At 45.8% G+C, this 16,571-nt stretch overlaps 3 protein-coding genes across 3 annotated transcripts; 1 reads left to right on the top strand and 2 right to left on the bottom strand.

Moving 5' to 3' along the window:
• Positions 1-5,991: 5,991 nt before the first annotated feature.
• Positions 5,992-6,616, bottom strand: LOC147957073 (uncharacterized). The gene has a single exon (XM_087536375.1). The coding sequence runs from the start codon at positions 6,470-6,472 to the stop codon at positions 6,125-6,127; it is 348 nt and encodes a 115-aa protein (XP_087392501.1). The 5' UTR covers positions 6,473-6,616; the 3' UTR covers positions 5,992-6,124.
• A 3,164-nt stretch (positions 6,617-9,780) lies between these two features.
• LOC125529769 (uncharacterized) lies at positions 9,781-10,750 on the bottom strand. Its single transcript, XM_048694186.2, has one exon. The coding sequence runs from the start codon at positions 10,445-10,447 to the stop codon at positions 10,103-10,105; it is 345 nt and encodes a 114-aa protein (XP_048550143.2). The 5' UTR covers positions 10,448-10,750; the 3' UTR covers positions 9,781-10,102.
• Positions 10,751-11,404: 654 nt separating this feature from the next.
• Positions 11,405-11,755, top strand: LOC147957074 (uncharacterized). The gene has a single exon (XM_087531567.1). It carries the CDS (start codon positions 11,405-11,407, stop codon positions 11,753-11,755), a length of 351 nt encoding a protein of 116 aa, XP_087387693.1.
• Positions 11,756-16,571: the final 4,816 nt, after the last annotated feature.

The following is a 16,571-nucleotide window of genomic DNA, read 5'->3' on the forward strand; positions in this document are numbered from 1 at the left end:
CCTTGCGGCTCCTCCGGGACCACCTCCTCCTGCCCCGGAGCTTGTCGCGACGCCACTTTGGCGTCGTCTGTAGTGCGGGGGGAGACAGCGGGCGGAACTGAGTTCACGTCCGATGAGTCCAGGGAGCCACCCGACGATTCGTCGAATTCGGCCCGGGGTGGACTGCATAATTACATTCGACATTAGGGAAAGCTGTGCAACAAAGGAACATCATGAGTTACCCTGATATCCGAACTTACGATTTCGCCGGACGCTTGGCCCTGTTTGGCTACTCCTCTTTGCCCTCTTCGGCGTTGGGGGCGTAGTCCGGCGGAGGGGTCTTCCTTTTCCTAGACCCCTCGGCCTCCCCCGTCGGGGCGGCCTTCCTCTTCTCTCCTCCCTCCGTTGGGGGGAGAGTTTTCTTCTTCCTCCTCCTCGTTTTCGCGGGAGGAGGGCGTCTCGGACTCATCAGATGACAAGTCCGACACCACCATGTTGCGGGCACTCTTTCGAGTCCCCGTAGTCTTCTTCTTGGCCTTCTTCTCCTGCACCACATAAGGCGCCGGAACCAGCAGCTTCGCTAGTAGAGCTGGGGCTGGGTCTTCGGGCAGCGGAGCCGGACAGTTAATCGGTCCGGATATCGCCCGCCAAGCCTGTCAAAGGTAAGGGAGTTTAGATCCCGCATAGAGTCAAACTATGAAAAAAGCTTAACATCCTGTAAAAGGTGTAGATGGCATACCTCGCTAGCGTGACGCTGCGAGCTATATCCGCGGTCCTCGGAAGCGGATGCGGGAGCCTCGGCGCCCTTGAATAGCATCTTCCAGGCGTCTTCGTACGTCGTGTCGAAGAGCCTGCTGAGGGTTTGATGCTGCGCCGGGTCGAACTCCCACAGATTAAAATCCCGTTGTTGGCACGGGAGGATCCGGCGGACGAGCATAACCTGGATTACATTAACAAGCCGGACTGGCTTGTTCACCAGGGACTGGATGCATGTTTGCAATCCGGTCACCTCTTTTTCGTCAACCCGCGACAGGCCCGTCTTTTTCCAGGACATAAGCCGCGTGGGGGGTCCGGATCGGAACTCGGGGGCTGCGGTCCATTTCGGATCGCGCGGCTCGGTGATATAAAACCACCCGGATTGCCATCCCTTTAGGGTCTCCACGAAAGAGCCCTCGAACCATAGGACGTTGGCCATCTTGCCCGCCATGGCGCCTCCGCACTCCGCCTGGCTGCCGCGCACCACCTTGGGCTTGACGTTGAAGGTCTTGAGCCAGAGGCCGAAATGGGGGCGGACGCGGAGAAAAGCCTCGCACACGACAGTAAACGCCGAGATGTTGAGGATGAAGTTCGGAGCCAGATCGTGGAAATCCAGGCCGTAGTAGAACATGAGCCCCCGGACAAATGGGTGGAGTGGAAAACCCAGTCCGCGGAGGAAGTGGGGGAGAAATACTACCCTCTCATGGGGCCTTGGGGTGGGGAGAAGCTGCCCCTCTTCGGGAAGCCGGTGCGCGATGTCCTTGGACAGGTATCCGGCCTTCCTTAGCTTCTTGACTTTACCCTCCGTGACGGAGGAGACCATCCACTTGCCTCCCGCTCCGGACATTTCTGGAGAAGGTTTAGGTGGGAAGTGCGGGCTTGGGCACTGGAGCTCGGGTGCGCAGGAGATGGATAGGCAAAGGAGGAAGAAGGCGTAGGTAAAAAGGTGGATCCTTGTCCCCTTATATGGGCGGATGCGGTTGTGCGTCCCCACCTGCCTAGTAAAACTCGCTTGCCTCCCAAGCGCCGTGATAAGTGGCGCGGTTGGGTTACTCACGTCCGTATTGATGAGAATCCCGTAAAAGGGGGTACACGATCTCTGCTTTGACAAGTCGTGTCAAGGAAACCGCCTCGCAAAACACGCTGAGGCGGAAAAGTGAAAACGATTCGAGTGAAGGACTTGGCTGTAGTGTGATGACGCACTGCGGAATACGTCAGCAGATTTGATTTGTGTTAATATTATTCTCTCTATGGCAATATGTGGAAGCTTATTTCGCAGAGCCGGACACTACTCTTGGTGTTTACAATCTTCTATGAAGGACTTGGAGGAGGAACCCGCCTTGCAATGCCGAAGACAATTTGCGCGCCGGACTCGTCGTCATTGAAGCCTAGTTCAGGGGCTACTGAGGGAGTCCTGGATTAGGGGGTGTTCGGGTAGCCGGACTATACCTTCAGCCGGACTCCTGGACTATGAAGATACAAGATTGAAGACTTCGTCCCGTGTCCGGATGGGACTTTCCTTGGTGTGGAAGGCAAGCTTGGCGATGCAGATATTCAAGATCTCCTACCATTGTAACCGATTCTATATAACCCTAACCCTATCCGGTGTCTATATAAACCGGAGGGTTGTAGTCCGTAGGCAATCAACTCCATATACAACAATCATACTATAGGCTAGCTTCTAGGGTTTAGCCTCCTTGATCTCGTGGTAGATCTACTCTTGTACTACCCATATCATCAATATTAATCAAGCAGGACGTAGGGTTTTACCTCCATCAAGAGGGCCCGAACCTGGGTAAAACATCGTGTTCCCTGCCTCCTGTTACCATCCGGCCTAGACGCACATTTCGGGACCCCCTACCCGAGATCCGCCGGTTTTGACACCGACAGTGAGGTACTGCAGGGTCCCAACGATGCTCCGATAGGCCGAGGGGTCGTTGACGCAGGGCCCATCGGCTGAGGGGAGTTTGCTCTTCGTGTCGATGGGCGTCGGGGAAGGGTGGTAGGTGTCCATGCCGGCGCGTTTCAGGAGTTCGTCAGCATATTGTTGTTGCGACAGGAAGAAGCCAGCTCGGGTGCGGGTGACGCGGATGCCGAGGAAGAAGGCGAGCGAGCCCAGGTCCTTCATGGCGAATTCGCCTGTGAGGCGCTGGATGACATGGTGAAGCATGCGTGACGAGGACGCGGTGAGCACGATGTCGTCGACGTAGAGGAGGAGGAACGCCGTGTCGTTGCCGTGCCGGAAGGTGAACAACGACGAGTCCGAACACGTAGTTGCGAAGCCAATGGAGCAAACAAAGCCGGCGAAGCGGAGGAACCAGGCATGGGGCGCCTGCTTGAGCCCGTACAAGGACTTGAAGAGGCGGCAGACGTGCTCTGGTTTGTCGGGGTCGACGAATCCGACAAGCTGGAGGCAGTAGACTTCCTCCTCCAAGTTGCGAGGAAACCGTTGAAGATGTTGAGATGGTGCACCGGCCAGCCGCGCGACGCGGCCAGAGTGAGCACCATGCGGATCGTTGCTGGCTTGATGATAGGGGAGAACGTCTCGCCATAGTTGACGCCGGCACACTGATGAAAGCCCCGCACGACCCAGCGTGTTTTGTAGCGGGCCAGCGCGTCGTCGGCGTCGTTTTTGTGCTTGAAGATCCGCTTCTCTGTGATCAGGTTGGCGCCGGGGGGCGGGGCACCAGCTCCCACATGCGATTGCGCACGAGCGCGTCGTACTTAGCACGCATGGCACCGAGCCAGTTCGGGTCCCGACCCTCCAGTCCGACAACCGGAGCGCCGACGCCAAGAGCCCCATCGACCTGGCGCTCATACCCGTCCACATCCTCAAGGAGCGCCTTGTCACCGCCGGTGGCAACATCAAGGAAATGCTGCACAACACCAAGAATAGCACGTCGGCAACAGTGCGCCATCTCCGAACCTGTGAGATGGAATACACGGCCAGTGCGAGCCTCCTAAACTTCTGCGACGCCTTGATGGGGGACTACCATGGTGATGATGATGATAGTGTTTTGTCGTTCTACTACGAGCTGTCCGACTGTGTGAACACGGTGGACAAGGTCTCGGGCTACTGTTGGTTTGCTCTTCCTCAAATTCCGGGGGCGGAGGCGCTTGCCAAGGAAAACAAGGAACTGATGAAGCTGATGTATCTCAGCATGGCCTTGCTAGAACCATACGAATAGCACACAAGTGTTGATTCATGATATGTTTTTTCTGCCAGAAAAAAACATATTAATGTTGCAACATTAATTCTACACTAATAGAAAACGAAGCTTTAAAACCGCTTCGTAAGGGCGTTTAGTGCCGGTTCCATAACTGGCACTAAAGGGTGGGCACTAAAGGCCCCTCCCTCCCCCTCTTTAGTACCGGTTCGGCACGAACCGGCGTTAAAGTGCCACCACGTGGCGTGAGCTCGCGCCCTGGAATGGAGGACCTTTAGTATCGGTTGGTGTTACCAACCGGTACTAAAGATATTTTTTTTGAACTTTTTTTTTTGAAAATTTTGTTTGATTTTTGTTTGATTTTTAATTTTTCTAAATTATTTGATGATTTAGTCTCTAATCACCTCTCTTAACTGTTCAAGTGTGGATCACTCATTCCAAATCGCCTAACTTCCCAGCCGGTCACCCATCCTCTCACTCCCTCAGCCTGAGCACGCTTAACTTCGGAGTTCTATTCTCCCTACATTCCAAGTCTGCACTTGTTACTTTCCTGACAAATGTAAGCTGTCAATCCTATTAACTCTCAGCAGTTTAGCTTGAGCATTAAGTCACACGTTTCATCGTTTGAGTTTGAAACTATTATTCTAAAAAACAGTAATTATTTAGTAACACTAATATTTCTTAAATAAGTTTGACCATAGTTTGACCATAATTTGATCATAGTTTGACTAGATTTGACCAAAATCAAAAAATTGAAATAATTATTTAGTACCACTAATATTCTTGAATAATTATGTAGTAACATAATACTTCTTGAATAAGTAGTTTGACCAGATTTAACCAATTTTTTTAAATCTGGAATTTAACCATATCTTTTTTTCCTTTTGGAATTTAAGGATTCTAAAATATTGCAAACAGGCCGTAGGCCATTCCATCGGATGCGGATTTTCGTGCTAAGTTTTTTGATATATTATACGTTTTTTTCCGACATCGTATGCAAAAGTTATAGCCGTTTTACATTTTCTCTACACTTTTTGCAAAACATGTCTAAGTTTAAGTTTTCAAATTTTTCAAACTAGTAGATGTAGTAATATAACTACCTCTCATGGGATTTATTTTTTGAAGTTTTTATTTTTTTTTGATTTTTTCAAAACTGAAATGGCGATACATGGGTAGAGTTTGAAAATTGCCTAGTGTGGGTTTTCGTGGCATGAACCGGTATTATAGGTTAGACCGTTAGTACCGATTTGTGTCACAAACCGGTATTTGACAGCTCTTTGTAGTCGTCTTGTGCGACAAAGCGCAGAGCTTCTGTTCGGCAGCTCCCGCGTGTCATCACGAGGTCTTCAGAACAAGCGCAACAAGTTTAGCTCCCTGCGTGCCAGTACGAGGTCTTTAGAACAAGCGCAACAAGTTCATCTCCCCAGGTTCGGATCGAGGCGACGCCACTGTCAAATACAAGGAGAGCGCTCGAATCACCCACCGCTATCCTCCTGTCTCCCATACGACCACGAGGAAGAGCCACCACCACTGACATGGTGCCCGCCGGGGCCGCCTATGAGCTTTGTTTGTGCATCCATGACGGCGGTCTCCCATACGACCACGAGGGAGAGCCGCCACCACTGACATGGTGCCCGCCGGAGCCGCCTATGAGCTTTGCTTGTGCATCCATGGCGGCAGCTGTGTTGATGATCGGGGAAGAAGAAGGAAAAAAAAAACCTAGTGATGTGTGCGCGAGCTGAATCCAGTGGTTTTTAGTAGAATGGGTTTGGTACCTTAACAGGTCTCCGTTCCGTTTTTTGCTGGAAAGAAGACAAAAGAGCGCTAACAGAAGTTTTTCAGCGATGGTCAGTCAGTTCTGTTGTTGGGCTGATCGACTGACCCTAAAATTATGATCAGTTTTGTACTGTCTTCTTTTCTTTTCTTCTGTTTCAATAATCGACTGACAAGGATCAAACGGCAGGACAAGTGAAGATACGGCTCTTAGATTCAGACACCTCGCGGGACACCGCGCAAAGGGGAAAAGCAACCAACAAGGTCGCACGCATCCATCTATGCACACATACAGAGTTCTCGTCTCAACACCAAGTGCAAAATTAAAAAGCACGCGTTGTAAGTCATTACACAAACAGTACAAAGTAGAGGCTTATTAGCTATCGAGATCACATCACACAGACGCGACGCACGTGCCCATCTAGCCAGCGATCGAGCTGCCTAGCTGATCAGTAGTAGTGGCCACCGGCGGCGGGAGGAGGGTGGTACGCCCCGGCCACCGGCGGGGGCGCGGCCACGATGCCGACCCCGTGCTTGTGGTGGTGGCGGCCGCCGCCGCCGCCGTGCTTGTGGATGCGGTGCTCCATGGCCTCCTCCCGGTGGAGCGCCTTGTCCTGGTGCAGCTCCATCTTTGCCGCGGCAACCTTGGCCTTGCCGCGCTCGTGCGCCAGCTCCCGCTCCGCGTGCGACCTCGCCGTGGCCGCCTCCGCCTTCTCCGACGCCTTGGCCTGCGTGATCTTGGTCTTGGCCTTCACCGCGCTCACCCCGTCCTTCACCTTCTCCTTCGCCGCCTGCATCTTCCCCGAGCCTCTTGATTCTTCCCCGATCGAGCAGCTATTTCTTCCTCCTGCTGATTGATAGCCGATGGTACTCTGGATTGGTTTGCTGTGCTTGTTTGGAGCTTGTGATTGGAATTGGATGTGGACTGCCTGTGGGTGGGTGTATATATATGGGGCGCGACCGCTGCGCGTGGACGAATGGGTGCGGGACGCGTGGGAGGCGACGTGTTCGGCGTGCATGCGCGAGCGCCGGCGCTGCTGGCTGCATGCATGACTCATCCCTTCGGCTAGGGGTGAGGTGCCGGACGGACGAGATGCTTCTAGACGATGGAATACCACACGTACGTGAAGGAATCAATGCACATGCATGCATGGTGGGTCGAGGTAATCAATTGCGACCGCAACACTCCGGCACGAGAGAGGCAGAAGCTGTGATCGAATTAGACAGCGATTGACGGCAGGAAAAAAAAAGCATGTTGTTCGTCCCTAATACTCTCTCCGTTCCAAAATAAACGTCTCAACTTTGTAGTAACTTTAATACAAAAAATTATACTAAGCTCAAGACACTTATTTTGAGACGGAGGAAGTATTTATTTGCCGGATTACTTTCTTGTTTTTTATTTTTTATAAATATTTATAAAATTAAAAAAATCATTAAAAATGCAAAGCGTCTTAAACATAATAAAAATTACTTTATAGTCTTTAGGGCATCCAACAAATAGTGTGTATGATAGTTTGATGTCCAATACAAATTATGAACCGCACACATTAAAAAAACAATCTTAGGATGGTCCGATTGTGTAGTAAAAAAATTAATAGTGAATTATTATACGCATACCATCACTCCTCTAACTCTAATTAAATAATTTTAAGTAATTATTATGTATGCCAACTATACAATTCTCATGAAATGGTGGTATACAATTAAATTATAAAAAGAGTGCGGAAATCCAATTCGGCTCTCGGGTGCACATGCTCCTACACGTGGAAAATGATTTTTTCAAAAGTCAAAAAAATCCTAATTTTTTTATTTGCTCATAGTCACATCCAAATGCTACCTATAAATTTTTAGGTCAAAAAGTAAAGGAGTTTGGCTGGCACACAAATAACAAATTAAACACCAAATGTCACCCTCAAATGTTAGACCCAACTTTATTTATTCCACCGAGGAAACACTACTACTCTGTTTCTCATAAAAATTGTCAAGCATGTTTGCGACACAAGAAGATCTAAAAAATATCAGATTCTTTTTTCTTGCTACTTGTTTGGTTTTCTAATCTTGAGCATAAAACCAATTCAGTTATACTACCTAGAGTGGTACAACGATGAGCTCCCAAAACGTCTAGCGTGAAATTAATATCAAATCAAATATTAACACTAGCTCTAATCATATAATTAATACACAAACAATATCTTACATAATTTTTTGTTATTGATGGTGTTCAGGACCGTGAATGGTATGGGTCAAGGTGCGTGCGTGCAGTGATTACAATATTACATGGGATGAGGGATAATGTTTATGAGACTGGCATCATCAGATGATCAGAATATGACGAGGGATAATGTTTATGAGATTGACATCATCTAGATGAGTAGTGTGTGCGATTGAAAAGGTTTCACCAAGCACGTTATAAACTTCCATGGTCGGTATATATTGAAGGACGAAATTTATCCTCCACAATGCATTGTTCAAATGGTTCTTCTGGCTGGATTCTTCATGATGCAGTTCTGGTGGCGTGAGGATTTGACTTGGAGAAACTTTGGTGAGGATTTGACTATGAAAAGTTCAATTGTATAGAGGAGGTGCACATGCATGACTTTATGTTTTATTGTAACGCCACGGCTACAGCCACCGTTTCCTGGCTGTTACTCCTGGTGGGATCTAGACTGTCCCTACAAACGATCACTAGTCTTTTCTGCACAATTTGTCCTCACTCGTGCACACCCGAGACCAACTTCCCGATCAATCACCCCGTCAAATCGCTCTAAGCCAAGCACGCCTAATTTTGGAGTTGTTTTTCGATAGGGCTCCCAGATTTTTTTTCCTTATTGACATGAGTAGTCTATCATTTTTATTTATTCAGCCTCTTACATGTAGAGGATGTTCACATGTCTACAGGAGCGAAGAATAGCGCTTCAAAAATCTCTTCGGCTCATTTGCGGACAAGAAGTGTCTCTTCGATTGACGTGGAAACATAGTCTCTCCTCAACCCAAATGAAAACGATGGGGTTATAATTTTATGATTTCTAATCTGATAGTATAGATATATAATTTAGAAAAGTAATTCAAAAAATCCCGCCAGTGAGGGATTGGACTGAACGCCATGAAGATGGTGACTGGAGGAGATGATGTTTGTGTTAATTGGATGGTACAGTGACCGAAGGAGAGGAGGTTTGTGTTGGGAGGTAGGGTGGTCTACATTGCAGGGAGATTGGCTAGAGGAAAAAAAACAAACGGGAGTAAGGTTGCCTATCGTGGATAGTGTCTTTTTTTTGCGGATAGTGGATAGTGTCATAAGTTAGTATCATGCAGATTACCTCCGTAATGCATCGTATTATAGATTAGTATCTTAGATAGCCTTACTTATGCCAAGACATATGGTAGTACTTTATTTATTTCCATTATGATACTCCCATATGGTAGTACATTATTTATTTCCATTATGATACTCCCATATGGTAGTACATTATTTATTTCCATTATGATACTCCCATTAGTATCTTAGATGGCCTCAACCCCCTTTTTCTTTATTTAATTCTATGTCTAGTTGGCACGCATAATAGTATTTATGATACTCCCATTATGTGTAGTATTAGAAGACCTTATTTATTAGTATCATGCAGGACATATAGCAGTATAGTATTGGCGTGGCCAAGTCTTAGTTAACTGAGATTTAACCGTAATCCTAAACCCTATACCCTGAAATTTTATCAAGTCTCGGTCAACTGACATAACATGCAAGAAAGAAAAAGGAAAATAATTTAAAAGGAAAACTTGCACGGATCTTATTGTAAGATCTCACAAATATAGCATCAACTGAGACACAATCAAGTTTTTATCGACTAAGATTTATCAAGACTGTATAGTATTTATTATGATATGATATCATGATAAGATATGAAACACTCTTTGAGAGCGTTTTGATTTAGATTTGTCAAAACTGTATAGTATTTATTATGATACGATATCATCATAAGATACGAAACACTCTTTGAGAGCAGCGTTTTGGCTTCAAAAAATTCCATTTTTTTTCTTGGTGAAAGATGTTTGAATGTGTGATGCCTGTAACAAATTTGGAGAACTTCGAACATTCGAGGAGCTCGTGACAAAAGAAAATTCTGGTCTGAGAGAAACATTTGAAAAACAACAGGATTTATCTTTTTTGTCGCGCGCTACTCAAATGTCCAAACATCATGAAATTTTGCACGAACCTTACCCACATGCACATCTTACTTGCAAAAGAAAATCAGATTTTTTTTATTTTTTCTATTTTAAATCACGTTGTTACTGTTCGCCGGGCCTCAGCTGAGCCTGACACCGAGTTGCATTTCGGCGTGGGTATGTCAAACACAAACAGTACGAAGTAGTACATGCTTAGCTAGCGGGATCATATTGCACAGTCGGCGAATGTGCCCGTCTAGCTAGCGCTAGTAGTGGTGACGTGCAGCAGTAGAGTAGTACGCCCCTGCCCCGGGCGCCGGCGCGGGCGCGGCCACGATGCCGACGCCGTGCTTGTGGTGGTGGTGGCCGTGGCCGCCGTGCTTGTGGATGCGGTGCTCGATGGCCTCCTCCCGGTGTAGGACCTTGTCCTGGTGCAGCTCCATCTTGGCGGCGGCGACCTTGGCCTTGCCGCGCTCGTGCGCCAGCTCCCGCTCCGCGTGCGACCTCGCCGTGGCCGCCTCCGCCTTCTCCGACGCCTTGGCCTGCGCGATCTTGGTCTTGGCCTTCACCGCGCTCACCCCGTCCTTCACCTTCTCCTTCGCCGCCTGCATCTTCCCCGAGCCTCTTGATTCTTGGCTTGCTGTCGTGTTTCTATGATTGTTTAGATCTTGTGACTGGAAATTGGAAGTGTCCTGCCTGCGCGTGTGTGTATTATATATGAGGGGTCACTATGCGTGGACGAATGGGTGCCGGACGCGTGGGTTGGCAGCGTGTGCAGCATGGATGACTAGTCCCTTGGCTAGAGGTGAGGTGCGGGACGGACGGATGTTTCTAGAGGAAGGAATATCACACATACGTGAGCAACTGGACCAATACCCGTGTTCGATTCATTCTGGCCCAACTTTGAACCACGTTTGCGTGCAAATAGGCCACGCGGACAGACTGGACGCGCGCCCTTGTCCTCTGAAACCACCCGTCAGGGACACGACCTCTTTCCTCTTCCCCTGCCTCCTTTCGCCCTCCACCCCCGCCATCGCCGTGCTACCTGTGTTCCCTGCCACGTCGCCTTCCATCAAGGCCGTCCGGACCACGCCATGCCATAGCCAGCCCATGCCCGCGTTTTGGCAGAGCTTTTTGCCGGCGTTTGTGGTTCAGCGTTCGGACAACTTACGGCAGGCGATGCATTGCCGCAGGGCGCCCACCCACTAAGACCAACTTTGCTTTGCTTTCTACGAGGGGAGCTCGATGTGCTCTTTCCGGCCGGGTCTCCATCCTGTCCACAAGGTGTTCGACTCTTTGCTCATAAGGTACCATGGATAGCGGGGATGAGTATTTCTTTCACAACTTCATCTATTCATCAGATGATTCATCCTGATGAAGAACTTGTGGTGGCTGCAATGATTGTCCATGACCACATTAGTAGGAAGTGGCCTCGGTTCAAGGGATCAATCTCCGGCCATGCTCCGGCCTTGAACCGGAATAGGGAGAGAGGCCACAACCTTCTCTATGCCGATTACTTTAAGAATACCGCACTCTTCAAATCACATCAATTTCATAACCGATTCGGAATGAGGAGACATGTGTTCAATCGTATTCGGGAGGGAGTGGTAGGATATGCCCCATACTTTGAGTGCAAAGAGGACGCCCTTGGCAAGCTTGGCTTCTCTTCTTACCAGAAATGCATTGTGGCTATTCACATGCTTGCATATGAAATTCCTGGTGATCTTGCGGATGAGGATGTGCGTATGAGTGAGTCCACATGGCTCCTCTCAATGTATAGTTACTACAAGGCCGTGGTGGCATTGCTCGGCCCTGAGTACCTAAGAGAGCCAACTGCTGTTTATACAGAGAGGTTGCTGGCGATCAATGCCGATAGGGGCTTTCCAGGCTTGCTTGATAGTATAGATTGTATGCACTGAAAGTGGAAGAACTGTCAATTTGCTTGGTAGGGGCAATACAAGGGGCATGTGAAAGATGTCACTGTCATACTTGAAGCGGTGGCTTCACAAGATCTGTGGATATGGCATTCTTTCGTCGACATGGCTGGTTCTGACAATGATCTCAATGTGCTTCAGCGTTCTCCAGTGTTTGCAAGGCTTGCAGAAGGCCCCTCCCCAAGGGTCAACTTTGAGATCAATGGACACCATTACAACAAAGGATATTACCTAGCTGATGGTATCTATCCTCCATGGTCAACTCTTATGAAGATGATACCCAATCCGTAAGGACAGAAGCGACAGAGATTTGCCCAAATGCAAGAGAGTGCAAGAATGATGTGGAGCGTGTTTTTGATGTACTTCAATTTCAATGGGGTATCGCTCAAAACCCTGCATTGACATGGAGCACTCAGAAGCTTTGGGAGGCGATGACTTCTTGTGTGATCATGCACAAGATGATCATGGAGGATGAGCGTGACGATAGCATCTATGACCTAGGCTTTGATTTTTAGGTGAAAATGTTGAGCCTGAGCACCTACCTCCTGCAACCTTAACACTGTTCAATTTCATCATCAAATGCGTGATTGACATACTCATATGCAGCTCCAGGATGACTTGGTTGAGCATATGTGAGCTTACACTGGCAATCCGTAGATCTATCTGTTTAATTTCTTTTCATGCAAACAAAATTCAATTGGGTTGTAAGACTATTTGACATTGTTTTTATTTCAATTGGCTTGTAAGATTATTTCGGATGTGGAACTATTTGCTATGTTTGATTTAAACTATTTGCTATGCTTAACTTTAGTGTAAATGGTCTCCGATGGACGAGATGTGGCCGAAATGCGGCCGCTCGTGGACGCACAGCTGGCGCATACAAAATTCGGGCGAACTCTGCCCCCATTATCACCCCTATCGCATCACTCCATATTGTGGTCGAATTAGCCAGCCACGGCAAGAGGAGAAAGTACACTTTTTGAAATCGTCTTCTTACTTCAGAAGAAAGCATACTTTTCGAAATTGTTATTCGTACTTGAGGGGCTAATGTGTGCTTTGCCGTGGCGATTTTTATTTATGGAAGTGTCTTGTTTTTTCATGTCTTGATTTGATTATTATTCGGGCAACTCACGTACGTTCACAAGCTTGAGCCATTTCCAAGTTTATAGCACACCAGAAGCTTGTCCGCAACGGCACCCTTGACGCACGCTTCAACTAATTGCATTCGCTTCTAGGTCCACACTCATCTACCGCATAACTCGGCTGCTGCAACTCTATGGAGCTTTGGGCATGCTGCTAACTAACATATTTATGAAGACTACTAACCAATGTACTGGCACATACACACACGATGCCACACGACACTCATAACTTGGCGTGACTAACTGGTGGTGCTGGTGCATCCACTGCTTCAGTTTCAACTACATGCATGAGTGAACTGACGCGACAAAATAAATATGACGCCTATACACAAGCGTAGAGACACTATAAAAAAATGTCTAGAAGCATTCCTAGAGTGAATAACAGGTGATCAGTAAGCGTAATCATGGAATTCAATCAGTGTGTAGCCTGGTTAGAAGCTCTCTTGCTCCAGTCTTCTGTTCGATAGAGCTCTTTCAAGCCATGTTAATTCAGTAGCTAGATAAGGGTTTCCAAGCTTTCATCTTTGAGCGTCACTAAAAATGCAATGGTTACCAAAAATAATACTCTGTCTCAGCTATCTATCTCTCCACGTGCATTCGGAGGCAACCATTATAAATGAAGTTCTCGCAAAAAAAATGATTATAGATGAAGGACTTTCCTTGCAAAAATGTTTTGACAAATTGACTATAAATATTTCCTGGAACCAATATGAAATTAGCAGGACTAAAAAGTTTATATTCCACCATTGATCTAACTCGTTCTCTTCATTCTTGATTTTCATATAAACAACTATTTCTCATACATGAATTCTCAGGAACATGCAAAGAGTAACAGTATATATAGGACCACTAGTTGAGCATGCCCTTTGCATGTTTCAGGATCACCAAGGTTCAACACCTTCTGCTTTCACCAATTATCCTAGTAAGAACAAGACAAGAGATAAGATATGTAACTTGAGAATAGGAGACATCAGGTAGTGTCGCTGATGACAAGTCATATGGTTGATACCAAAAGTTGAGATGTCCCCCTAACACTACAAGAAATATGTCAACTAGTGACCTTCTGTCAGTGACCCTGAAAGAATTGGTTATAGATCTATGATCATTTGAGATCAATTGGTCAAAAGCTGTTCGGGGGGCTCCAAACCCTAAACCATTGCGACCATTTTGGTCAGAAAGGTCGTAATTTCCTTACACGAAATGGTCATAAAGCAAACAACGCTAGTCCGCTGCCTTATTTCTAGTTGTTAACGACCAATATAGATGGTCATAGCCTTATAAATTGTGGTGGGTTGCGATGACAAGGCGCCATCTCATCAGTTTTGCCTATGTGTCATGTCTATGTGTCAATTTTTGCCCTAGGTTGTGAAGCAACCTATATTTATGTTATTCCAAAAATTCCCAAAAAATTCTCATAAATTGTTTGGATCATATCATCATCAAATATGTCAAAAACCTTCCTTGCCTAGTTCAAAAATAGTTCAACAATATTCATTTTCCTATTCTGTTCAGAGCAACACTTTGTGAAGGAAGTACCACTTTGGCATGTCCAAATAGTATCCCTTTTCGACAGTGCTTTCCTATGCCCAAATAACCATCCTCCACCAAATGCCAGCTCAATCCATTCATTATTTTGAGCCCAGCTTCAACACTCGTATTTATGTCCAGTGTGGTACTTTGCAAAGCAAGTACCACCTAGGCTCCTCCTTTTGAGCTTAAAATTTGTGAAAACGGTCTTCTTAGTAATTGATCATCCTCAGCCGAAACTCACGCCCATTAGCCATGTACATTTCCCGTACCGCTAATCAAACACTTGGCTGCTAATTCATGTTTGAGCATCGATCGGTCTCCTCGTGAGAATCTTATATTGTAATTTTCTTCCTATCACCTACCTGGGGAGTGACCAACCCACTAGACATGCCTAGGCCGCCCATAACACATGGCAACGCCACAGTCACGCGGTGACCACGCGGTGGGCATGCGAGTTTACGCGCTCTAGAGTTGGGGCCCTCGGCCACCACCCAAACCTCGACGTATCGCCACCAAACCATGTATTTATGATTAAATAGGTACTTATATAACTAGAAATGATTTTTTGAAAAAATAAACAGCAAACTATGAGGCAGCTGCAGTTCAAATTTGACACACTTCCAACTAAATCGACGGAAATTTGTCTTTTTTACGAGAGGTGGATCAAAACTTTTTACACCAACCATTTTTTCAATTGTGAATTAAATATGTCCTAGTATTTTATAAAATTTATTTGGTCCAATTTTGCAACAATTATTTGGGAGGTCCTTCACAAAAAAAACTCCTTTTGGGCACTCGAAAAATGGAAAATGATTTTTTCGTCCAAAGAAAATGAAAACTTTCTTAGGCAACATTGTTTGCCATTCCAATATGCACCCTTGTGCACAATATAAGATCATTTGAACAAACTATGCCATGAATGTGACCATATGATTGATCATTTGGCTTGAAAGCCACTGATCTCCACACGTGATAGCTTGTTTCTAAGAACACTTTTTTAAAATAATTGCCGTATTACAAGTTTGTTATTTTTCCTGGGAACTTGGCCATATATAATGACACAATGCGAAGGTTTCCCAATTTTTTGATTTTTTTTGAATTTTTTATGCCCGTCCCTAGCTAGTGGTTGAATCTTAGAATTTTTTTGGTGTTTCTCTGATTAAATAGATACTTATGTACCTAGAAATGATTTTTGGAAAAAATAAATAGCAAACTACGAGGCAGCTGCAGTTCAAATTTGACCCGCTTCCAACTAAATCAGCGGGAATTTGTCTTTTTCACGAGAGGTCGATCAAAACTTTTTACACCCCACCATTTGGTCAATTGTGCATCACATATATCCTAGTATTTTAGAAAATTGATTTGGTACAATTTCGCAACAAATATATGGTAGGCCCTTCACAAAAAAACCTCTTTTCGGACACTCGAAAAATGGAAAATGAATTTTCCGTGCAAAGAAAATAAAAACTCCCTTAGGCAATATTATTTTGAATTCCAAGATGCACCATTGTGCACAATATGAGATCATTTAAACAAACTATGCCATGAATGTGGCCATAAAATTGATCATCTGGCTCGAAAGCCATTGATCTCCACACATGATAGCTCGTTTCTGAGAACACTTTTTTAAAAGAATTGTCGTATTACAAGTTTATTATTTTTCCTAATAACTTGGTCATATATAATGACACAATGCGAAGGTTTTCCATTTTTTTGATTTTTTTTGAAATTTTTATGCCCGTTTCAAAATGCGGTCAAAACGACGGGAATGACCGTTCCTAGCTAGTGGTCGAATCTTGGAATTTTTTTGGTATTTCTCTGATTAAATAGATACTTTTGTACCTATAAATGAATTTTGGAAAAAGTAAATAGCAAACTATGAGGCAGCCACAGTTCAAATTTGACCCGTTTCCAGCTGAAACGACAGAAATTTGTCTTTTTCACCAGAGGTGGATCAAAACTTTTGACACCCAACCATTTGGTCAATTGTGCATTAAATATGACCTAGTATTTTAGAAAATCGATTTGGTCCAATTTTACAATAAATATTTGGTAGGTTCTTCATAAAAAAACCATTTTGCCACAAGAAAATGATTAAAAATATCTAGAAAGATAAAAAATGCACGCAA

Source organism: Triticum urartu, chromosome 7A (genome assembly GCF_056163025.1).
Source record: "Triticum urartu cultivar PI428250 chromosome 7A, HENAU_Tu73, whole genome shotgun sequence".
NCBI lineage: Eukaryota > Viridiplantae > Streptophyta > Magnoliopsida > Poales > Poaceae > Triticum > Triticum urartu.

What these genes read in the sequence shown, in the direction of transcription:
- LOC147957073 (XM_087536375.1), bottom strand. Translation starts at nt 6,472, where the DNA reads ATGCAGGCGGCGAAGGAGAAGGTGAAGGACGGGGTGAGCGCGGTGAAG.
- LOC147957074 (XM_087531567.1), top strand. Translation starts at nt 11,405, where the DNA reads ATGAGGAGACATGTGTTCAATCGTATTCGGGAGGGAGTGGTAGGATAT.
- LOC125529769 (XM_048694186.2), bottom strand. Translation starts at nt 10,447, where the DNA reads ATGCAGGCGGCGAAGGAGAAGGTGAAGGACGGGGTGAGCGCGGTGAAG.